At 34.0% G+C, this 25752-nt stretch overlaps 1 protein-coding gene across 1 annotated transcript in view; it reads right to left on the bottom strand.

The window, feature by feature from the left end:
• Positions 1 to 235: 235 nt before the first annotated feature.
• The window catches only part of LOC129748361 (homeobox protein aristaless-like), a 221328-nt gene continuing 195811 nt past the window's right edge, over positions 236 to 25752 (bottom strand). Inside the window, exons 5-6 of the mRNA XM_055742962.1 lie at positions 4732 to 4994; positions 236 to 4658 (exon numbers count right to left, since the gene is read on the bottom strand). Of these exons, the coding sequence (XP_055598937.1) occupies positions 4244 to 4658; positions 4732 to 4994 (678 nt within the window). The 3' untranslated portion in view covers positions 236 to 4243. The remainder of the gene's footprint in view (positions 4659 to 4731; positions 4995 to 25752) is intronic.

Genomic DNA, 25752 nt, shown 5'->3' on the forward strand with positions numbered 1-25752 from the left:
TCAAATTTTTCGGGTTTTGGAATTAAAAAAACGGATGTTGAGAGTTTGATTCATAGAAATTCATGACATTCAAAATTAAAATAACGTTTAAACATAAATAAGGTGATGAGTGTAAAAAAAACCTTCAATTTTAAGATAACATTTCCGAACCACTCATTAAAATTTAATGTTTATCTGATGTAAATTTCAGATTTTTTGGAATTTTTCTTTCAAAATTTTTTTTTAAGTTGCTTTGATTTTCCGTCCAAAAACGAAAATATTTGAGAAAGTTTTATCACAAAATAGTCAACATTTTTTTCGGAAGTCTGAAGAAGAGTTAATAATCTTCTGATGTGTTTCGAAAAATAAAATGTTTGCATTTTGTTCTTGATTTTTATTGAATTAATCTTTGATTTTGCCCAAATTTATTTGGATATTGCCCGGGTTTTGGTTTAAACATTTGGAAAAGAAAAGCTAGGATTGTCCAGGTTGTTACAAAAATTTGATCGGCACGGGTGCAGATCTATATGAAGAAAAAAACTGACAACCTGTAATAAAACATGTCTGAGGCCCACAAATTTTGAAATGTCTCTATTTCTGTTTCTGTTCTTCTTTGTAGGTCAAATAAAATTGTTGTTGAATCTCCAAATGAAATATGTTCGACCGGTTTTTTTTTAATTTGAATCATTTGGAAGCCAAAAAGCATAAAAATCACACACATACGTTAAAAATGTGTTTTAAAAGTTTTGCGTTTAATATTAAATGAAAATATTAAGACACAAGAAGACTAATATTTACAGAGGTACATATGAATTTTGTATGCAAATTTAAAAATTTGAGAACAAAAACAGTTTTCTGCTCGAATCAATGCCAGAGCCACGTTTAAACTTAAACCAAAATAAGTCGTCAACAGTACACTGCATTTAAGGTTGATTTGCTAAAAAAAGGGGTTAACATACCGTGAACTGGGGGAACTTTGATCAACATGAAATTTTTGCAGATAATCAACATTAACTGAGTAAAATGTTGAAATATCTGAAAACTGTTTACTAGCCAACAAATAGATTTACAATTAAGCTAAGTTTAGTTTTTATTAGAAAATTTTGATATTATAAAAAATGTAATTTTTATATCTTTTCTTATCTGGTTTTTCGAAGGCTCACAAAAAAAATCTCTTCTGATCAAATTTAAGCATTTAGGAGCAAATGGGTTGTTTTATGTAAAAGTTCAACTTTTTTTTTTTTGTTTAGGTTTAGTTTAAGCATTATTTTTATGGTCATTTGGTAATAACTTTTGGATTTCTTAAAAAAAATACGGTGATTTTCCATGAGAAAGCCCGTATATTAAAAATGGCTAAAACCCAATCAAATGGTTCAATTTGAAGAAAAAAAGAAACATGGGAACAGTGCGAGGACCTAGGGAATTGCATGAAGGCATAATTTCATTTATTTTTGAGCCCGAAAAAAATAGAAATGTTTATAATTTTTACCCCTAAATGTATGCAACCAAATTGTCCATTTTTTGATTATAAATCGGTAGCAAATTTTGAATAGGGCGAATGCGCCAAATGTAAACAAACTGAGTTATCAACTGGGTGAAAAAGTACGTTAGAAGACCTACATTTCGATGGTATAAAGTTATTTAAAGAATGTTCAGTTTTCGAGAAATAAAGGAAAAAAAATAATATTTTTGCTGGGAGCTTATGGAGCTGTCAAACTTTGAACGCGTTTTTCTCGAAACAGCAATGTTGACGCATTCGCCGTATTCAAAATTCGATACCAAAATTTTAAAAAAAAAAAACCTTGAAAAAACAGTTTAGTCCTAACAATAATAACTGTTATTAAAGTTTATGCCCTCTGTGCTAAATGGCACCATAAAAATAATTTTGAAGATGTTGAGGTATCAATGATCATGTTTTAAACTCCTCACCTGAATAAGTTTTTTAAAACTTTGAGGTATAACGAAAAAGCAACCCCTTCCAAAATGTTTAAAAACTAATGAAAAAAGTGATCAAAGTTCCCCCAGTTTACGGTATCTAACAATTTTTTTTATCAAGAACTTTTGCGAGCAAAATTTTGTATCATTTTGGCTGAATAAACGCCGAATTAACAGATGTCGGATTAATTCCAATTTCCAATGTTTTCCACTGAATGTCAACATTGAATTCGAATGATGCTTAAAATTTACTTGATTGTGTTTCCAAAACCGTAAAAACAATAACAAGTACATACTTAATATGAGGTAAATATTTTATCGTCGTAAGAAAATTTTATCCACCTTTATTCCGCATTTATTTTATCAAATTTTACTTGCAACAAGGCATGGTATTAAAATTTCATACGTTTCCAACCAGAATCCTATCATTGAAAAGAAGAAAAAAATCAACCCACGTCTAGAAATGTTTTCTTAATATTTCAATCGGAACCCATGAATTAAAAGAATCAAATCATTCGAGACAATGATTTAAAAAAACGGAAAAAGCTGCATGAGAACTAGTTTTAAATGCTTTCTGGAAAAATTTGACAAAATATGTTATTTGAACAATTTGGACTATTTCCAAAACGATATCAAGATCTACATGACATTTTAAAGACATTCACTGTAATGGGAAGTTCTATCGGTTGTTTTTAGAAAGTTTTTTTTTTAACGCTTATCTATAGTCTCCTTTAAGAAAATCTCCTTCAATCAGTCTTTTTCAAAAAAAAAATAAGAATTATTTTGTGAAATTATGGAAAACTGTCAATGGCCTTTAGATCAAATACTCAAAAAAATAATTTTAGGAAACAAAATTATTAAATTTTACAAATAATATCTGGCCAAACGAACAATTTCAAGAAATTTCATAGTTTTGATTGAAACAAATTTGAATTTTTTATAAAGAAAAGCAATCCTTTTTTGGTTTAATCTCCCAATGAATTTTAACTGATTATTCAAATAACATTTAATATGAACTTGAATTTCAATTTATTGGGTTCTAATAACTCAACTCACGAAGCTGTTTGTTGTTTTAAAAATTTAGTGCAATTATTTGCATCAGCAATGAGTCAATTTATGGCATGTAGTCTATCAAATAAACATTTTGAAATGCTCTAAACTTTCTTAAAATCGTAAATTTAAGCAACATAGCAAAACTCAGAGCCATCAAGTTTTTTGTTGAAAATCGCTATCATTTAGCCTTTAAATGTTTATTTTGTTTAAAAAAAATACTAATAAAAATTTTAATATCTCGGAAACGCGTGGATATTTTTGTGTGATGTTATAGAAATTTAAAAGAATCGGCTCATGGTATTTTTATTACGATATTCTATGTATATCTAACAAAGTCTGCAGAAAAATAGCAAAAATGAAGTTCTTTAATTTTTCTGAAAAAAGTAGTTTTTGTAGAAACGCTGTTATTTCTTCAGATTTGCAAATTCTATCAATATTTTTTAACCTATCAATCACAAACAGCTTTCTGCACCCAATTGACAAGGTTTGGAAGAAATTTGCAAAATAGTATTGAAATGAACTAGGAATTCAAAAATTATTTTTTAACTTTGATAGGCCATAATTTTCAAAATACTCAAAATAACGACTTCAAACCTGTACAGTTATGTTATTCGAATTAAAATGTTATTGTTTCACTGGATCGATAAATGCTATTCTCATTTAAAAGAAAAGTCTTGCATTAAAAGTTTAAGGACAACATTAGTTTTCTTTACTTTTTAAAGGCGACAATCTTGTTTGTTCTTGATAGTGCAGATGTTCAGATAGAATTCACTAACATCATGAAAAATAGTATAATTCATGCAAATCGGTTCGGGATTCAGGTTTCAAACTAACGTTTTCTCTGTAAGTACTTAACCAATGATACCTGCAACCTGCAGCCTGGAACCATACGAACTACGAAAAATTAAAAATGCATCATCCCACAACACAACGATAGCTTATCAACCGTGGGCAAGGACTCCAAGAGGCGTTTTGTGCAAAGTTACTGAGTTTGTTGAGCGTCACCGCCAGAACTTTGAAGCAACCAGTTCAAAAGGCACTTTATCTTAAGGCTAGGTAATTTGTGCACTAAGTAAATGCACTGAGCACGAATAAACTTGCTAGTAATGTCCGTCTCCTGAATTTGTTTGAAAATCCGAGGACGTTTTGTTGGGATTTTAGTACGGTATGTGAAAGCGATTATTATTTGCGGAAGGTAGTTTTAAGGAAACGTGTTTACGACTGTTGGGAAAAAGGATGAAACAGGAAGGAAAGGGGTGGTAAGGTCAGCAAATCCTTAGCTAATGATATCACTGTGCCCATTTTGTCGGAGCATCTCCAGTCGCAGTTCGTGCTCCCGGGCTTTGAGCCGAAGGGCGGCGATCGAGGAACTTCTCCGGTCCTGGGGCGGGGTCGTTGAACCCGGTTGAGGAACAACCGCTGACGAAGGAACTACTGGCACGGACACTGCTGAGGTGGGTGACACCGGAGGCGACGCTGGCGATGGAAGCGAGGACACCTGAGGCGGGGGTGGTCCCACGGCGCCGCTGAGGTAATCGGAACTGCTGACGGCACCCGGTGGGGATGGTTTCGATTGCAGCACCTGGGGAGTTCGCTGCGCTGCCGATATGTTGGCCAGAAGCGTCTGGAACGAGGCCGAGGGCGTGTAGAGGGCACTCACTCCCGGTGGTAATAGGGGAGGGGGAGGAGTTCTGAAATGGGTAGACAGAAAGTGTTTTGTTAGTGTCAATTTGAGGATGAGAAAATTCGATAAAGATAACCAACCTGTGGAACTGATTGAAGTAAGCCGAAGGAATCATGTGGCTAGCCCCGAGTGTTGGATAGCGGAATGCCGCCAGGCTGGCTGCGTCGAATGGTTTGCGCAAGTTGAAACCCAGATGAGTGAAGGGATTTGGGGGTAAAGAGGGCGCTACAACTGTGGCCGACGGAACTTGACCACCGGCTGCCAGGTACGGGTTGTAGGGATGACCCTGAGGACCGACTTTCTCCTGCTTGCGCCACTTGGCTCTGCGGTTCTGGAACCAAACCTGGGAAAAAATTAAAAACAATTTGATGTGAGATTGATTGATATCACATAGAGGGGATATGGGCATAATGGCCACCTTAAGGAGGACGCTTATTTAACTTTAGAAAACAGCTATGTTATGTAACTTGCAGGGCCGGATTAAGCCATCGGGGGGCCCGGGGCAATTTATCTCGGGGGGCCCCTATGATTCGATTTTTTTTCAAATGCTATTCCAGAGAATACAAAACATTTTAAACGTGTAAAAGAACTGGATATGAGCTCAGTTTACAGCCTTCAAATTGCCATGTCGTCTGCATAGAAGATAGTTTCTGGTACCTGAAAAAAATTGTTAATTAATCAGGTGCAAACATTGCGGAAGAGTTAAGACATTTTTAAACAATGAAAGCTTTGATTTGAGCTGCAAAATGCTGAATTTAATTCTTTTTTTTTTTTAATATCCTTAACACTAACTAAAATTCAGATATTTCAAATGATTTCCATTTCATCATTGATCATCTGGTTTGTGATTCATCGAGAAATATTTACCTCATGACAATTGGGAAGTATCATGAAGATTTGAAACATTGAATACAAAATTTTAAAAAAATAAACAAATTTCCATAGAGATACAGATATAAGAGTTTAAAAATTCAAAACTTTTAATCAGGTTATATTAACCTTCCCATGCCGTTCGCAAAATATTCGTTTCGGGGAAATTTGAGTTGTAGTTTGATTGCGTTCTCCTGTCTGTAAATGTTAACCGATTTTGATGATATTATATTCATTGTGTAGGTAATTTATTCTTATTATTCAAAATTTTGAAATTAAGTCGATATGTATTACCAAGTAATCAGAAACTGGTTCAGAAAGTAAAAAGTCCGAAAAATCAGTTTTATTTTTAAAATGCTCATAACTTTTAACAGCTTTTCTGTATTTAAGTGTTTCATTGATGTTTGAAATTATCAAGAATCCATCTATCCGACAGTGTATAGATATGTTGGGGTCCAATGAAAGTTTTGACCGCTATCTCAGATCTACCGGTAGAAAAAAATCTGACTTCAAAAAAACGTTATCCAATTTTTGCTTTGCTTAGCTGTATTTCTTTTCCCAATGAACCGATTATCAAAACTAAAATTTCAATTTTTTGACGTTAATTTGATCATTATTTTCATAGAACATACTTGGTCTGTCAAAATTCCTAGTTCTTCAGTATATTGGAATGATGATAAAGAGATTTTAAATGTGCGCTTCGGGTCATATTGACCCGAACGGCATGGGAAGGTTAAGAACCAAAATTCAGTGTCTCAAATCTAAATTGTAATTTCATATCAAGTTTTAAGAAACAAAATATGAATTAAATAAAAAAAAAAGAGATTTAAAGTTGCATTCAGCGCCAAAACAGAAAATGCACCAAATGTGAATTTCAATTTAATATCTTTGGAACACAAAAAAACGTATCATGAAATGTTTATGAATAGGATTCTCGTCAGATAATTTTTTTTACCAAATCGTTATTCTAAATGTGATAGAAGTTTCATTCGATGCCCCCAAAGCCAAGGAGGTATAAGTGCAAAAATGATCGATTGAAAAATAATCAGATTCAAGATTAAATGTTCAAACACAGAATCAGCTATCATTGAAAAAGTCAGATAAGGAATCCAAATGAGTTTAGTACCTCAAAAAAGATCCTGAGTTCTCAAAATTCAGAAAAAAACGTGAAACTGAACCTCAGTAACTGAAGAAACAACACAAGACTTGAAAATCTCAATAAATTGAATCTGGAAAAGATAAGATTAAAAAAAAATTAAATATTCATGTTAAGAGAATCACTCAATGATATTTGCAACTTAACTATGAGATCATTTTTATAATAATTCGAGAATGATCATTTTTAAAATACTGTGCTGACTGCAGGATATTGACTTCAGTAGATGATAAAATTTTGATTAAATCAGTTGAAAATGTTTCATTGCGAATTTCAAGTCTAAGGCTGATGTCATGCTGAAGCAACTAGCAACGCAACACAACGCAACGTTCCAATAAGAAAGCGTTGCAACGCATTGGTATGTCATGCTGGCGCGACCTGTCGCTTTGAAATTCCCTACAAATTATCACTTCTCTACATCTGATAATGCTTTGAATCGTCTCCTTTCTTTCGGGAGCCATCAAAAACTCATCAAATCACGACCCGGATTGCAAGAATGCCGAAATTTGAACCGACAAAATTCCTTGTTTTTTTTTTGCCGGAACTAACAATTCATGAAATTTTTCTCGCCGATTAAGATATTTTTTAGTTTATTATCACAAGTTCGGACAGATCTTCGTACTATTGTGCTTAAAACCCGGAATCACTGCTTCAAATCGAGAAAAAACAATATTCCCATTGGATTTCCTACTAGTCGCGCTACAAAACACACTGGCATCAGATTGGTCGCGCTTTACAAAGCGACCAGTATGACAGGTTTTCGCTTTTTCCATGGAGATCAAATGAGAGCTGGTTTGTCGTGTGAACGTTGCGTTGAAGGTCGCGTTGCTAGTTGCTTCAGCATGACATCAGCCTAAGACCGAAATAGCGATAGACAGTCAATAAAGAAAATCTGTACTGTTGATTGGTCCAATTTAGACAACTACAGTTTTTTTTAAGAATTTATTTTCAAAAATTGGGAGGGAAAAGGGTTAAGAATTTATAGACCAACGGAAATTTCAATAATAATGATCGAAAAGTGAAAAGTTATAATAATAATACGCGGTATTCACCCGGATACTGCGCGGGTAAGATTCTGAAATGCTTTTCATAAAGTTTCTCTGTTCTCTCTTAGCACAGTGAGACAGTTTTGGCGAAATTTGTGCAGTAAGCATTACTTGGAAAGTTAAAATAATGATAAACATTATCATTTTGCAAGACGTTTGTATGCAATGAAAATGAGGAGATGTTTTTCTAAATTTTTCCTGTTCTGTACAGAATATTCCGACTGACATGTTTCGATAGAGAAAATTAAAATTTTAGGTGTTTTGCCTCATATTCTTCTTAATTTTTGTTACGAATTCGGTTCACAATTTAATTTTTCAAATTCAATACCGAGATATCATATTCTTAGCTCGCAACATGCAAGATAACTTCTTCACTGCTAACTCTAGGGGCCCCCCTTATTCTATTCAAGAGAAAAACTATTCCCGGGGGCCCTTTTAGTAGATATATTCCAAATTGTCATTCCGATTTTCTAGTTTTTTCATAGATTTGTAGAAATTGAAGTAGTATGATTAAAGGAATGTTAAAACTTTTTTTTCCCTCGGGGGGCCCCCCTGAGCCGGGGGGCCCGGGGGCAATTGCCCCTTTTGCCCCCCCCTTAATCCGGCCTTGGTAACTTGCATCACTGTTTCGTGTTCAGACACTAAAAGTCCATTTGGTAACTGAGTGAAACTTGACAAATTAGATTAAAATGTTTAAAAATTTATTTTATAATTTTTCGTTGAAAATCGCACACTTAAAGAGCATAATGAGAACCCTCCCCCACCCCTGGGGAAATATAGGCATCATTAATCGGGGCATTTTATGCCGTAGAATCTAGCAGCGAATTCAACTCGTTGAAGTTAACTTAACTGTAGAGCTACAGCTTGACAGATTTCATCTGACTAGTCAGCCTAGTGGTAAGGTGTCGCAGAGGTAACTCGAGGACTCAGGTTCGATTCCTGGTCGAGACAATTTTTTTTATTCATAATTGATTATTTTGATTGTAGCATTATACGGCTAGTCGATAGTAGCAGCTTGAATGAGTACCAATTATAAAGTTTTTTCTTACAGTTCTACTACCTATGGATCAAAAACTTTAAACAAAGTCTTACACCAAGAAGAAATAGTAAAACTAAGTTATTTAACTCCTCTCGACTGAAATGCCAATCGGAAAACAAAAAAGAAAACTGGAAGCAAAAATCCTATGTTTGAACCGCGTCGTGTCCCAGAATATCTCCCAAGCCATTTGGTTTCCTTTGTTTATGTTTGCACAGCCCCGATCAATATGGTGCCCCAATATTCTCGGGAATTTTAGGTGACGGGTCCAATTTGTCCGACCCATATACTCACAGCATGTCACACGTGCTTTCCGTTTTCATTGATGAGCAGAAAGAGAATAAAAAACCTTGGCGGCAAGCCGGGGTCTGATCCTTTCCCCGCCGGTTGATGCCTAATGTTTGCACTCTTTCATAATTCCTCCTCCGATCGGAAAGCCCCCCGGTGACAGAGCTGCCAATAATTTCCCATTTCGAATGGCGGCAGGCGGATAATCGGATCGAATTGGTCGTTGTCGGTCGGTAGATTGTTATCTCTGAAAGAAAACCTGCGAGCTTTCTGGAGTGCGAGAGAGCAGCACCGGAATCGAATCCTGAATATTCGGCACATTTGGTCAACGATTGGGTAAATTAATTTATCATCAGACCTTTTTTTCCCCGATGTTGGATTTTATCTGGCTTTGTCGTGGGACGCCGATCAAGGTTGAATCGAACCGATAGGACATCGAATCGACCCGAAGAGGCTATCGGTTTTCGGGAAAATGCTCCTAATTGCTATTGACGTACGCTGACAGCTGCTATTAAGGTTTGTATGTTTTGAAAGTAGTTTATTTGAATGATTTAAAGGGCGAACACGAAATTATTGCGACACATTCAACAGGGCATGACTTTTTTTTTATCATTGAGTAAAAATCAACCAAATTTTGCACACTTTCTGATTGATGTGTATTGTTTACATGCTGTCAAACTCGATGTCGGGTTTTTCGATTCAACGAAGTCGAGAGAACAAATTCTAGCCAAACACCTGGAATTCCCTAGCCTGTCGCACCGGCAGTTGGGAATAAAGTTGAACATTCAATATTCAAACGTCTCCAGAGTGTTGAAGCCATTCCAGGAGCGGTTGACGTTGAACCACGGCAAAGGAGATGGAAGAAAACCGGAACCGGAGATAAAAAAAAGACGGAGGGAAAGGTGAAGCGGATGATTAAATCAAATCCCAACGTCTCGAGCCATGATTTGGCTAAAAAGATCGGCATGTCGCAGAGCTACATCCAGAATGCAAAGGAGAGAGCTGGACTACATACAAACAAGGTACAGAAGTTCCCAAACCGCGATGAGCGGCAACAATCGACGGCTAAAACTCGGGCACGGAAGTTTTACCAAAACATGCTGACAAAATATGGCTGCTGTTTGATGGACGACGAAACGTATGTGAAAGCCTATTTTAAGCAAATTCCGGGGTTGAAGTTGTTTACCGGCAAGAGCAAGTTCGATGTGGACGACAAATTTAAGAAGGAGAAAATGTTGAAGTTCGTCTCCAAATATATCATTTGGCAGGCCATGCTCTTGCGGACTTGAGAGCCTTTCGTGACTAAGGGGACAGTAAATGGCGAGATCTACAAATCTGAGTGCCTCGAGAAACGCCTTTTGTCGTTCTTTGATGCAGCACGACAAACCTCTGCTATTTTGGCCAGATTTTGCATCAGTCACTATTCTAAAAGTGTCCTGGAGTGTTACGAGGCCAATTCTGTCAATTTTGTTCCAAAGGACCTGAACCCGCCAAACTGTCCGAAGCTGCGCCCGGTAGAGCAGTACTGGGTAATAATGAAGCGGGAACTTCGGACGAGCAGGAAGACAGTCAAAGACGAGAAGGACATTTTAATAAAATGGAAAAAAGTGAGAAACTGGTATCGGATGACACTGTAAAGACTTTGATGGATGGCATCAAGTGAAAATGCGTTCAATTTTACACTCAAGGCTCCATCGATTAACTATTCTTTTGATTTTTGAAGATAATTTATGCATAAAACTCCCCTAAAATTTTGGTTCGATTCTTAACATTATAAGAAAACTTGCTTCACATTTTCAGTGTCGCAATAATATCGTGTTCGCCCTTTAGTCTTTTAATTCTAATACTTTGTTACTTATACAGTGAGCGAAATAAGAATAGCACCACTATGTGTTTTGCTTGTTAAAATATGAATGATTGAAAATTAGGAAAATTTTCTTCCACAGTTTGTTCTGAATTGCTTAACGGATCAAGCATGAGTTTACTTTTTTTGGACGTGGCAATTGGCGTTGAGGACCAAAAATGTGAAAAAAGGGTGCGAAATAAGAATAGGACCACTTGAGTTTTTCAACAAAAACAAGATATTTTTAAAAATTTACTGTGTAAAAGTGAATAATAATGCTTCTATGAATTATTTGAATAGATAACTGCATTTAAAGAAGTTTTCCAGAATTCCAAAGGTTTTCAAAGGTATTAAAAGGGGGTTTTAAGGGATGCTCCTCTAGTGTTAAGGATTTTGATATTTGAGCTTTAAAACTTTATCAAACTGCTTGATTTCTCAATAACATTCATTAGTATGATGTAAAATGATGAAATATAGATTTGAGGCTGAGTTTGAATCCAAAAAGCAGGTTGAAATTCAAAAATACTAATGTTTTTTAAAAGTCAAACACTATTTCTCTAATTTTAAGTCATAGATGGCAGCACTTTTTTGTCATTAAACCAAATTCATGCCCATTTTCGAATATCCGGGATTAATTAGGGAGTGCTGGATGATTTTGGTCAAGAAATAAATTCATGTACCGTGTGCACACTTTGGAAATTCTAAGATCACCAAATCCGAAAAAAAATTAGGATTGCATCAAGGTCACTAAAAGTGAATTTTTTGGACCGATTATCAGAATAAAGTTATACTTTGCGATGGAACTTGATGGACCAGACAGCTAGCAGTATTTTTGGTATGATTTGCAATTGAATTGGAAGTTGAGATGAGCAGGAATTTTGACGGTTGTACATTTTTGTGCTGGTGATTCTTTTGCAAATCCGGTAAAGCTCTCTGCAGCGTGAACTTATACAAAACTGTGATGGGAAAATACCTCAAAATGAAGAATAAGGGCCTAAATAAACCTGCAAAATCAATATTGAGACTAAATTTGGTTTTGACTGCAAGATAGTGCTGCCATCTACGACTTGAAACTGGAAAAAGTGTGGTTTACTAAACAAAATTAAAGTTTTTGATTTCCAACCTATTTTTTCTGATTCCAAATTAATCCCGAATGTTTGTTTCATCATTTCACGTCATTTTAATGAAGAAAGTAAGTAGTTTGGTAAAGAATTACAGCTCAAATATCAAATTCCTTAACGCTAGATGAACATGTCTTAAAACCCCCTTTTAATATCTTTGAAAACCTTTGGAATTCTGGAAAACTTCTTAAAATGTAGTTAGCTATGCAAATAATTCGTAGAAGTATTATTATTCACTTTTACGCAGTAAATTTTTAAAAATAATCATGTTTTTGTTGAAAAACTGAAGTGGTCCTATTCTTATTTCTCACCCCTTTTTCACATTTTCGGTCCTCAACGCCAATTGCTACGTCCAAAAAAAGTAAACTTATGCTTGATTTATCCGTTAAGCAATTCAGAACAAACTGTGGAAGAAAATTTTCTTAATTTTCAATCATTCATATTTTAACAAGCAAAACACATAGTGGTGCTATTCTTATTTCGCTCACTGTAGTATGGGAGAGTGGGGAATCATGGGCCACTTTTTTTCGTTGTTCCATAACTTCTTTATTATAGAAGATAAAATGAAAATAAAAAATGGTAAGGTTTTCTACATTTTCAAGGTATCATAAGATATTTTTTTTTTAATTTTGGATAAGTTGTTTTCCCCAAATTCTGACTGTTTGAAAAAAAGCAACATTTTTTGGATTTTGAAAAATGGTGGGGAATCGTGGGCCACCAAATCCAAATTGACCAAATAACATGCAAAGTTTATGAGTTGACCCAAAACTGTGATTTCCTAATTCATTTCGTTATTTTAAACCAATTTCAGATGATGAAATAAAAAAGAGAGCGGTGTATGATCGCATAGATTTTAAAACCTGGCTCGTGAACGTTTTGGCAAAATTTCCTATATAGGATGGACAAAATATTTTTCATAACTCTTCATTTGGCATAAGAAAACCTTACAGATAGGTAAAACGTATTTTCAGTTTTGAATTTGTATAAAAACATAAAAATATAGATGGTTAAAGATGTGAGGCCCACGATTCCCCAAAAGCTATGATTTGCAAATTGGTTGCGTTTGTGTGACTTATTAATGTTTCATCAAAAATTCCTTTTCCACGTGAATGATCATGTTAAAACTAACATCATAAGCGTATGAGCATATTTTTGTTATGCACTTTAGGTTCCCCATCGATGAAATTAGCGGGTGTTTTTTTAATTATGTAAGTAAATTTTTCTAACTTTTTTAAGCTTGATAAATAAAAGAAGCATATGATGCGTATTTCAATCAACAACGTATAGGAATATATGCTCACGCAAAGCGACGACGATGACAGTTGGTTTGAGATTTTTATCTCAACACACATTTGAGATATTAAAAGTGGCCCACGTTTCCCCATGGCCCACGATACCCCACTCTCCCCTAATGTCATTGTGATGTAATTCATTGGTATTTTTATATTTTATTCTAAGCTCTTAGTCGTTTTGATAGTAGTGTAAAAACCGTTAGTCTAATAAACTTTTTGTTATAAAAAAAATCTCGCTTAGTGAGTCAATACATAAAAAACTTTCATATATAATCAAATTTTACTAACTTAAGACTGCTGAATATTTTATTGTCGATTTGACCAAACATCGAATGTATAATCAATTCTCGATATATTAATTTTCACCTGATTTTATATAATCAGGTACTTGAAGTTCAATATTTATGAGTTTGATTTCAAAAACCATGGAAAGTTTCACAAATGACAAAAATGACAAAAAATTAAAAAAGGTCCAAAATGAAAAACTTAAAATATTACAAAAATGACAAAAATGACGGAAATGATAAAAAATACAAAAAAATACAAAAACACGCACTTTACTCCATCAGACATCCCGTTTTTCAAACGTTAGAACACCGAATAAGTAGGCGCCCAGATATCCGTTCATTCGCAACGACGTCACCGTCAGAATAGAAAATTACTAAAATAAACAAGCAGATCATCACATCTCAAAACTCTCCCTCTCCGGGATCCCCGAAAATGCTAAACAGCCGTAACTAAAGTTATTACAAACATTAAAATCATCATCAACCTTCTGTGAAACGGAGCGCGGTCGTCTCTTTTTCACTTTTTCTTGAGTTTTGATTTCGTTTTTAGCCGATCGACTTCTGCTGAACCATCGAGAAATTAGCCAAGTCGCCGGCTGGACCAGATTTGTGTGATCTTTTGGCCTCGTGTGGTTCATCATAATTTGAAATCACTTCTTCTCGATGAGTCGATGTGTGGGTTTGCGTTTCAGGTATTCGAAACAAGAAATTCGAATCTTCGAATCCACGGGGAGCAGCGAAGCGAAGTGATTAAATAAAGTTTGATTAAGTATTAATAGGTTTCACACATGAAGCGATCAACATTTGCGTAGGAAAGTCGAAGAATTTGGAAAAGAGTTTAGGAAAAAATATTCTTTGAACACTAAAAATAGATAGATATGGTTGCCAATTTCGATTGCGTTTTGACTATTTAAAAAGGGATTTTATCGTTGAAAAAGTTTTCGCACAATTCAAAAAAAGCTATTCCGAAAAAAAATATGCAATAAACAACATTCTCAAAAACCAAAAATACACACATAAACATACCGGAAAAGGAAAGGTATTAAAAATTATGTGTTTTGATCCCAGCAGGATGCTTTTGTTAATCTAATACGCCCCGGGAGGGCAACGAGCGGCCTTTGTGGCGATGCGCTAATCACCTGTTATAGAGGAAGGAAAAGAGCGATCGAAACACGATCTCTGAGAATGAAGCGGTCCTGGATAAAGGTCGAGAAAAAAAAATCACCAACATTAGGAACTCTGGGAAATCGAGTTTTGGTTTCTTGAATCAGATTTTTTTTTTGCTAAGAAAGTTACAAAATTTTGTTAGGAGATTGGCGCATTTGTTTATTTTATTGTTAGGAAATGTGTTTCTTTCCATAAAATAAAATAAATACTGATACTCAAAAAAATAAAAGAATATTGGACAGCTCTTCTTTTGAATCCAATTTTCTACTGAAGGCTCAAAAGGTAAAAGGTCATCTTGTTTAGCCTTAAGAAAGGTGTTAAAAGGACAACGTTATAGAGATTTTTCAACTAACCTAAAACAGCAGATACGTGTTTAGTTTACAGACTAACTCAAGCCCAACTAAAAGTTTAGAGAACTATTAAAGGTGCTTTAAAACAATGTTGAAAAAATCCGCCAAATTTAGTTATTTCGGTCAGCCTCTAACAAAAACCTTCAATTTTAATATAAACGAAGTGTCAATCCATTTGAAACAGTTTTTTCTAAAGTGATTCCCTTGAAATGACATACACATAGTGCCACGAAGCATTTTAATTTTTCAAAAAATAGAATCGCCGTTTTTGCGTAATTGAAAATTGGGACTTTTTCTTTGCATTTGAACCCAAATTAATTATAGCAGGTCTAGAATATTTTATTCATGGATTTTTGTTTAAACCTTTTCAAAGGTTTATTTAAATGTAATCTCACTATCATCTAAGCAGTGAACCCTTGTCTAACCTTTTACATTATTTCAATTCCTTATTCCAATTATATGATCTTGTAAGAAATTTTTTTGCCGAAGACATTGAAGTCGTATAAATTGAGGGAAAAGAGTAACAATGTCAGAAACAGAGTGATTAGAATTTAATGGAAAAATAACAAGCATTTCTCAGCCCGATTGTACCAAGACCAGAAACAGTACTCTAGCGTTGAAAGTATTGAATGTAGAGTGTTTGAATTGGTATCACGGGTTATTAACATTTAAAAAATCCATTTTTTTATCGTTTCATCTGTACCATTTGAAGTGGGTAAATTTCTCCTGTTTTTCTTGTCAATTCATGCTTTGCGAAAATTTATATCATGAATTAGAGCAAAATCCACTTAAAATTATGTAGACAAACCACCACCTGCAATCTTTAAAATCGATCCTGTTTATGACATTATGTAAATATAAATAGTCCGTGTTGAAGATTTAAACACTAGCTTAGTAGCTGGAATACTATTGGTTGTCTCGCTACGATTGAGATGAGAAATGTAGAAAGATTTTTTCCTACTACATTGTAAGTATCACTTCAATGTCTTTGTTAGGAAATTCAATTTTCTTTGAAATTGAAATTTAAAAAAAAATTAAAATAATTGAAAAAAATGGTTTAGTTTTTTTTTAGTTTGAAGATAAATGAGAAGGGAAAGTCCAAGCTTTTCAACTGTGCAAGATAAGTGATTCTAATTTTCAAAATAATAATTTGTTCTGATGCATTAGACTGAGTCGATTTGGGGTCATTTTCGAATTTCTCAAACCCTGTGGTCTAAAAAGCTTTGTCTTGGTCCAAAACTCATCCATGATTTTTTGCAGAATTTTTTAGTAACGTTTACATAAGTATATTTGATCTTTTAGGTTTGTACGAGAAAATTAAATATTTTGTTCTGAAAAATCAACATCATTTTTGGTTCTTTAATGGAACCGAGCCTACCAATAGATATACTATTTATGAGGTAAATTTCCTTATTTATTTCAAATAAATATCATTTTATGAATGAATTTTGTTTTGTTTTCATATTTTATTGAAGAAACCAATCAAAACATCTAACATTTACTTTTCAAATCAGTGAATGAGAAAGGAGTATTATTTACTATTTTGCTAAGTGAATGCGAAAAAGTGCGAATCTACTTTTTTTTTTTTTTGTTTCGATTATAGTCGTTTTACCATCTTTATGGCATTCGCGACTTTATCAACGTTGCAGTTGGCGGATCGTTATTGAAAAACTTATCCGGTACAACTGTGTTCGATGTTTACTCTTGGGCTCGAACTCGCGGACATCGGCTCAGGAGACAACAGACTTGCCATCTGAGCTATATCACTAGCCAAAGGTGCGAATCTACCTTTTTGCTAGATGAACTGAAAAAAGGTAAAATGTACCTATTTGGTAATTGAATGAAAAAAAATTACCTTTTTGCAAGGTGAATGAAAAAAAGGTAAAATTTGCCGAAAAAGATGGGTGGAAAAAATCAACTCGCTTCTCGGTTTATTTTTCCTTTTTTTTTTTTTATTTTCCGTGTGTGATTTTTTCGGAGCTTTGTCAGAGGTGCCAGGTGTCCTGATTATTAAGCACTTGTCCTGATCTTCTGTTTGTTTTGTTGTTTAATTTAGGATAAGCTTCTTGGGATATTCGTCCCATATACACAGTTCCATACATGCACATCCATAGTCTTCTCCAATTGTGCTTATTTTAAAAATTGATTTTTAAAATGTCCTGAATTTTCTTGTTTTTAAAAATTCTCAATAAGGATAGAAATTTGTAGTTAAGTTATGAGAACATCGAATAAATCTGCAATTAAACACATTCAACGGATGGTAATCTTTTTTCAGCTGATATTTCAATGGTGTTTTTCGATAAGAACTGCAGGCCAGCCAATAAGTTGCTCACTTTTATTGTATATATTAGGCATTTACAGCATCTGTATTTTTTCTTTGTATATGCAATACTGGGTGAGGCAAATAAAAGTCAACAAAACTTTTGTTTTATGTATAAGGCATGCTTAGTTTGATGAAATGTAATGAAATTCTCAATGAAAATCTCTCTCAGAAAAGTATTTGTAATGATCATTTTTAAGAAGCAAAATTTGTTACCTCACTGGCCGGTGATTTAATCAGACGAATGTGACATTTGAGGTTTTTTTTTCTTTTTTCGAACCCTGGATGCAATCAAGATATGTACTGGAAAAACGAGATTTTTTTCTTTTCGACGTTCTGATTTTTTACGAAACCACATGGCACCTGTATTGGACAATCGCCAAAAGTGTTGATCAGGGATGCCGTCCGAAAAAATTTCCATCACTTTTTTCGTTGATTGACGTACAATGATAACAATAAATTATTTGAGAAATCTGATTTAATCTCTTCTCTCCTAATTACATTTGATGAATTTTGTAGCAATTTAAATTTTTGTGTGTGTCTTTTTTGTTAATAAATAATATTTTTTTTTATCAAATGTTCTGTTTTCTATTGAGATCCGTGTACCTAGTATTTGATTTCTTATTATCATTACATTTCCTCGCACTTATAATTTAAACTTTTGAGTTCTCAGCATGAGTAGAATTTTGGTCCCGTTTTTTGTTAGTTTTTGTTGCTGCCAGACGTGCTGAGAACAGTAGCGTCCATTACCAGGGGGCTCAAATGAGCCTTTTGGTGTGGGGGAGAGTGGTGGGCTGCTATAAAAAAAAATTTTTCAGATTTCATTAGTGAGCACGAAAATCTGTAATGGCACCGATTCATTCAGCATCATTCGAAAACGCTCACTGAAGAAGATAGTAAGTTGCTATCGAAATACCGGTACCTATCTGAACTTTTTTTTTACCGTGGTTGAATTGAAAGGAATCTTTCGATTGCTTTGATTCAGAGAAATTATTCAACCAACTAGGCTCACAACACATATTAGAGTAGAAATTAATCCTGATACTCGTTTTGTGGGTAAATGTTTTCAAAGCATGGAAATATTTTCTTAAAATATTTTATTATCATTTAAATCAGTGGTTTTCAAAATTTTTCACTCACCGCCCTCCTATCCCGATATTTAAGAGCTCACCGCCCCCTTAGAAGTATTTTCGAGCAAATTTGTATAGTAATTCTACAAAAAAGATAGTTCTGGGCTCTTTCACTGCCCCCTCGTAGGTTCTAATCGCCCCCCAGGGGGCGGTACGGACCACTTTGAAAACCACTGATTTAAATCATTGAGGTTTATTATATTTTTTGTGGTGCAAGAATAGGATTTTTTTTAAATTTATTATAATTTGTATCCCTGACTAGGTCTTGACCGGAATACACGCTATCAGAAGCAGGCTTCGGATCCATTTGAGAGCAAACACCCACGGAGCTAAAATCTGTTCCCACTCTCTAAGCGGCGAGAAGAAATGAGAAGGAGTGACCATTTGGCTCGAAGATGCAATGCTCCTACCCAGTAGACATGAATCGGCAGAGAGGTAACTCAAATCGACAGAGGGATCGTAACGATCTCTCTAGCGATTTTGCACCATCTAATCGGCAGAGGAACACACCATATGCGTGATTTGACTGAGTGCCACGAAATAATCTAACACACGCCCTCCAGAGAAACACACGAACACAATCCAAATCGTATGTTTCCCTTCGAGACGCGTATTTGCCTGCCTGAGAAGTCGACTGCTACGATTTAAAGCATACACGGGACACGGGGACAAAATGCGAACACACCGTACGAGTGTACGATTCAAACTGATTTCGCATGTACGCATTCGTATTCGTTGCCTCTAGGTATCTCGACAGGACAAATCGACTGAGAATATTAGCATTCTTGAAGTGTCGCCGAAATTAACCGTTTTATTCTAAGTTCGGTGACTCAACTCTCAATTTTTTGCTAACTTTTGTTCGTTTTTCTTGGAAATGTTGCTAGTTTTTTTATAATGATGAAAAGACTACTCCAAAAGAGACGTTGTCGATTCCCTTTATTTCAATAGTTTTAAGGTCTTGAGCAAAGTTGAATTTGGATATTGCGAAAAATAAATCAAATGACCATATTCGTAAAAATAGTCTAGCAACTCTATCGAAGAAATGTTTATTTTCATTAACAGTTTACTTTTCTTCCATTTGTTTTTAACGAGTAGTTAGTTACCCCGGCTTGCACGGGTCGATGCACAGTGCATCACTTCAAGCTGATTTATGAACTGTAAATCATAAAAATGTAAACACAACATTTATTGAATTTACCCGGCAACACCTCAGCGAGAGACCATTATTCAATGTGGGGCGCCCATTCGACTCCTACGCAAGGGTTGTTCGAAAAGCGTTAGTCGCAGCGCAGATTCCCTCCCGGGCGCAAAGCCATCAAAAACAATAAGAAGAAAGCATCGAGAACCAAGGCGAATCCATCCGCACTTCCCCATCGAAGGCGAAGCATAATGAAAAATAAAGATTATAAAACCGACATAAACATATTTTGCATTATTATGATAATTGGAAGGAAGAGAAGCGAGCAGCAGCAGCAGAACTCATCAGGTGCTCGCGAAAAGTGCAACAAAAAAGGTGACTCGCGCATAAAATAGATAATGTTGTTACGGTTTTTTTCTCTCTCTCTCTTCGTCCGTCTGTTGATTTGCAAATTCATCCCCCAAGGGGATTTTTCTTGAACCTGAGTTTGTTTTTTATGTCCCCTCTCCGCGAGAGTAAGCGTGAAAAACAGGACCCCCTCATCGGAATGGTTAATAAAATCAAGCCTTATGGGATGTTGGAAAAAAATATCGCGAAACGACAAACCTACACCGAGACTTATTCTCTAATGTATGACGGCATGGCGCAAAACGAAAAAACACACCGAAGAACATCAAGCCGCGAGTGTGTTGATTGGGAATCGATTTCGGAATTAACTGAATGGGTCTCTCGGTGTGATTGGAAACGAGCTGAGTGCGCACTCCGCGAGGTTATCGTTAACTTTACGAGTAAATTTAGGACTCCGAGTCAGATGTAGTTTACCTATAGGGGAAACGTTCGGTTGATTGAACAACTCAATAATGAAATTGTTTCGGGAAGTTTCGTTTTAGCATTGAAACGAAACATGAATATTTATTTATTGGCTCTGTTAATTTTTTGGGCTCCTAAGTTACACAAAATAAGCAAGCCGGTTTAGTTAAGTTTTATTCCTGTTTCAATGCGGATTATATACTTAAAATTTTTTCTTATGTTCCAAAAAAGCTCTACTAAATTCTTCTAATTTTTAATTTATTTTATGTATCTAGATGGATATGTACATAATTTCCAAATCATTTTTGAGTTTAAAAAAACTATGAATTCTATTAAAATTTCAATAGAAGCTTATTACCTTGAGGCCTCAGAAACCTTGTTTTTATTAAAGCACTCAAAACTCGATCAAGAAGCAAAAATAGAAACCGCTCAAGTTTTATTCTACATACCTGAGATCGAATAACAAGCTTAGAGACAATTTCGAGGGAAATTTGCTAATTTTATTCAGTTAAATTGGTGCATAATCATAGCTAAATGGGTGAACAAGAAAGCGTAAAGTGCCGCGGAATATAAATGGAAGGGTACCTATTTGCTGCAAATAAGTAGCTTAAAATGAGCTTTCACACTGCTTTGAAAAGGAATGGCAAGATAAATATTCAAGTTGGTCAGAATCGTGTGAATATGATTATAACGTTGAACTAAATCTGAAATAAAAATTGCCAATTTTTGCTGCCAGTAGGAACATTTTTTCATATAATTCTGGCTTAACGCTTAAAATTGCTAGAATTCCACTTTTTTTTAAATAGACCAATACAAAAATAAATAATATTTCCTGCAATCATTAAAGGACTTTCTGAGCTTTTGATCTTAAAGGTACCGAGCAAACATGAAATCGTATCAGAAATGATAACATAAGTCGTTTACAGTGGTGTTGCTAAGCGCAATTCCAACTGCATGATGAAAAGATCGTATAAAATGTCGTCTGAAGTCAGTTTAAATCGGATATAATAGAAGTCCGCCATGTTTGTAAATTTTGAAATGATTTTTCTCCCACGCAAGCTTCAAGTGATCATAATCATCGCCATGTTCTCTCTGCAACCAGCAGTGCATTCTGATGGCTAAAAATTAGGTGGGGATTGAGTATTGTATGGACCAATGAGAGAACTGGAAAATATTGTCACTGGCAACGATTTAAAGGCTATGAGAACAAAATCTTGCGCTCTCTTGCATTCTTCTAATAGGTACGAATAAGTTGCTGGAGAACGCGCAATTGATAAAATTTTCGTATTGATAAAATTCAAATTCAAATAAAATTAAGATTTTATTTAAAATTTCTCAAAAATTTCTCAAAAATTTCTCAAATATTTCTCAAATATATCATATTGAGAAAGAAAAACCCGGGAAACAAAAATTAAAATCCTTCACCTTTTCTTTGAAGTCAAAATTATTCGAACGGATTTTTCTATTTTTTTTTAAACTAATACAGGGTGCATCATTAGGGAGCATCCGATTTGAACGTCGAATAACTCCGCCACTTTTCCGTCGATTTCGACAGATAAACTCAATTTGAAAAGGTCATCTTGGCCATTTTTGCTATGGGTCGATATAGACCAAAAAACGCGCTGAAATTGTAGTGCTGTACGTCGAAAACGGTCGATGAATTGTGAAAACTGTGCATACTTAACGTAAAAATCATTGTTTCAAAAAATGGAGATTTGAATTGTACTCCTCGTTCTCCGGATTAATCGGCTGGAAAATTGCGGAGTTATTTATTCGACGTTGAATTCGTACACATCCTGTTGGCGATTAAAATGAGTCCCGAAATCCCTTTCACCATGAAAATAATAGAAGTGTTCAAAAAAAATAATTGAAACCTATATTCTTTTCTCATTTAGTTTAAAAATCTCGTTACCTTTATATGATTAAATTTGAATTTCCGTTTTAGTATGGGAAAATTGAATATTTTGTACTGAAAAATCAACAATATTTTTGTTTCTTCTCTGGAAACGACCCTGCTTGTGGACTAATACGAAGCTTTCTGAACCCCAGGGTTTGAGAAATTAAAAAATGACCTGAAATCGATTCAGTCTATTGTGCATAGGATTGTAATGGAAATTTGTACTTGGGAGTTTTACAGTAAAGGATATTGATTACAGGTGGCAAGTTTTGGATTGTGGTTCAAAAAAGGGGTCGTCCATGTTAGTTGTTCACTGTTTTCGCGATAATGTCGTGATTATCCATCAGATTGAGATAAAAAATGTTTTGAAAGACAATTGATTTTAATTATCTAATTTTGAGTGAGGGTTCGACCAAAGGGGGCGTCCATATAAATTTTCACTATTTTTGCGATTTTGAGGCTTATATACAATGGATTGTGATGAAAATTTGCACATGGAAGTTTTAAGAGACAAATAATTGATTTCTGCTGTAAAATTTTGTACCATTGATTTCAGGTGCCCAATTTTGGGTCAGGGGTTGGAAAAAGGGGTCATCCATACGAAATAATAACTGTAATCGCGATTGTAATGTGCAATCGACATTGTCATGATTATATATCGGATTATGATGAAAACAAGTACATGGGGTTTGATAAATTGAAAATAAATAATTATATAAATTGAATTAAAAAAAAAAAGTTCAACCAAATTGAATTTTAGATAGTTGTTAAATGAAATATAACCTTTTTTGCAAATTTCTTCAGTAATATGAGCAATATTTCTGATGATATGTTTTCATATTTAAAAATATGTCAACAATAGTCAACAAATTCATTTTCAGTTTTTTTTTATCTCATGTAGATTTGTTAGTTCATCAGTTTGCAATGATTGATTTTACTCTAAACTCAACTTCATTTTAAAACTCATTTAAACTAAATTTTTAAACAAAGGCTTCAAAATGTTTTTTCCTTGAGCTAGTAATGCAGCTCTTTAAATGGTAAGATGATTTTATTGGAAAATAAAATCCTTCTAAAATGTTAAAAAACCTGAGTTCACCAAATTTTATAGAATCGTTAATTCGTTTAGTTTTACCGAATATTTTAGTCTTTTAAACTGAAAAATATCTGAAATCTTTCTGGAAGCCTATAAATCTAAACTTTTGATAAAAAAAAACAAAGTTTCGACATTTTGTCCTTTCCAGGACCCAATATTCCCATAGACGGTTACAAAATATTCAGAGCTTGATATTTAAAATTTCTAAACCTGCGCTCGAAAATTCGAATGTTTCATTTTTTGAGTCGGTCATAATTTTTTTATTGATCTATGAAAAATGATTCGGAGTAACAGCTGTGAAGGTAAATTTCAATACGCAATGTTTTCTAAATTAGTATATGCTTCCTTCTTTAAAAACAAAAAAGGTAAATCCATATTTTTAGTTCAATCAGTGTCTTATTGACCATTCAAGAAATCACCCATTACCCAACCAATACATTGTCAGTTTAAGCTTTCAATGATGAATTGAACATGTATAAACACTTCAATTGAAAATGAAGAAAAGAAATTAAAATTAAAATGTTCAGCTACCACAAATTATTATCAATTTGCTGAAAAACAATTAATTATTTAATTTTTAACTCTGGTGTTATCTACATTCTTTATATTCTATTTCGGTGCACTGATTATTAAGTCAGAAGCTTTAAATTTTGGTTTTATCTGAAATTTCGATTCGCATTCTATTTCTGGTAATTCTGGAATATGATTTAAAATTTGTAGACTAGACTGCCCGAAAATATTATTTTTAAACAAATTCTTAGTTCAGAATAATTTTGAATAATTAGTTCTGATTGATTTTGAAACATATAAGATTTTTTCGAGCAAGTTGATGGTCATAAATAAGGTTGCCAAACTGCTCGGATATTTAATACAAAATTTGGAAATAGTGCAGTCCGGCTTGGGTGCCTGGATTTCATTGAAAAAAACCCGGATTTTGCCGGATTTATTTACTTTATTTGGCAAATAATACAAAAATAATAAATTGAGATGTTAAATTATTTTATTTATGCGTCCACACCGAATTTTTATCGAGTAAGTTTTACAAAAATATTCATAAAAAGTTTTTTTGGCGCCCCAATCGATCAATTTTTAACAAGTAATTTATTATTCATTTTTTTTAAATTTTTGTTGAGTAATTTTTGGGTTTTGACAGAATTTGCCTGGATATGGCCTGGATTGTTTGTCGTCAATTTTAAAAGCAAATGTCCAGATTTTGTCAGGTTTTTATATTAAATTAGAATATAAATGAAATATATTTTTATCTTTTTTGATTATTTTTTTTTCGATTATAGTCGTTTTAACATCTTCATGTCATTCGCGAGTTATATCAACGATGAAGTTGGCGGACAAGTCTTTGAAAAACTTATCCGGTACAACTGTGATCGATGTTAACTTTTGAGCTCGAACTCACGGACATCGGCTCAGCAAGCAACTGAGCTATATCACAAGCCGAACAAAAAAAAACAGTTTAAAATAAATCTAATCGTTTTGAAAATTTAAAATAAATGAATAAAAATTTGATTCTTCGTATAAATTAAACCAAAACGGTCTTGAGGCTGAAGTTTGGCTAGCAAATATACTGTCAACTGGGGAATCATGCAGCACTCAACTTCAATTGCTTCTAAAAACTTAATGTCCACATATATCGTACCGCTTGTGCATCGAAAGTTTGAAATTTGATGGAACATCGAATTGACGTAGAAAAAAAAATTATTGGTTTCAGCAGATACTTTAAAATTTACAAAAAACACAATTTTCACGCCACTAAGAAAAAGGGGTAAGTTGCAACCAATTTTGTTTTTAATAAAAAATCAAATGGAAACGTTTAAAAATTTATAGTTTTTGGTATACATATTTGTGATGTCATAACGCATAAATAACAATTTTTAGTAATTTTTGGTTTGGTTCGAACTAAATTATACATTTTTTCTGTCAAAAATGTTCTTAAAGAAATAACGAATGTGCTGCATACATTAAGGGGTTAAAATACTTCTAAAAATTCTACGAGCTGATTTCATAAAATTTATTGTTTGGATGGATGAAATTTTGATGTCAACACACGCGTGATACAAAACAATCATATTCCAGTATATATAAACAAGATTTGAAAGGTGAATCTTTGATTTGCATTTTGATACATTCTAGCCCTGACTGGTAACTGAGTTATAAACATATTTATTTAAAAATTTTCAGAGATTTTCAGAAAAACATTTTTACTCAAACAGTGTTGCTACCATATTGTTGCATGATGCTTTCT

This window comes from Uranotaenia lowii, chromosome 2 (assembly GCF_029784155.1).
Source record: "Uranotaenia lowii strain MFRU-FL chromosome 2, ASM2978415v1, whole genome shotgun sequence".
In the NCBI taxonomy this organism is placed as follows: Eukaryota; Metazoa; Arthropoda; class Insecta; order Diptera; family Culicidae; genus Uranotaenia; species Uranotaenia lowii.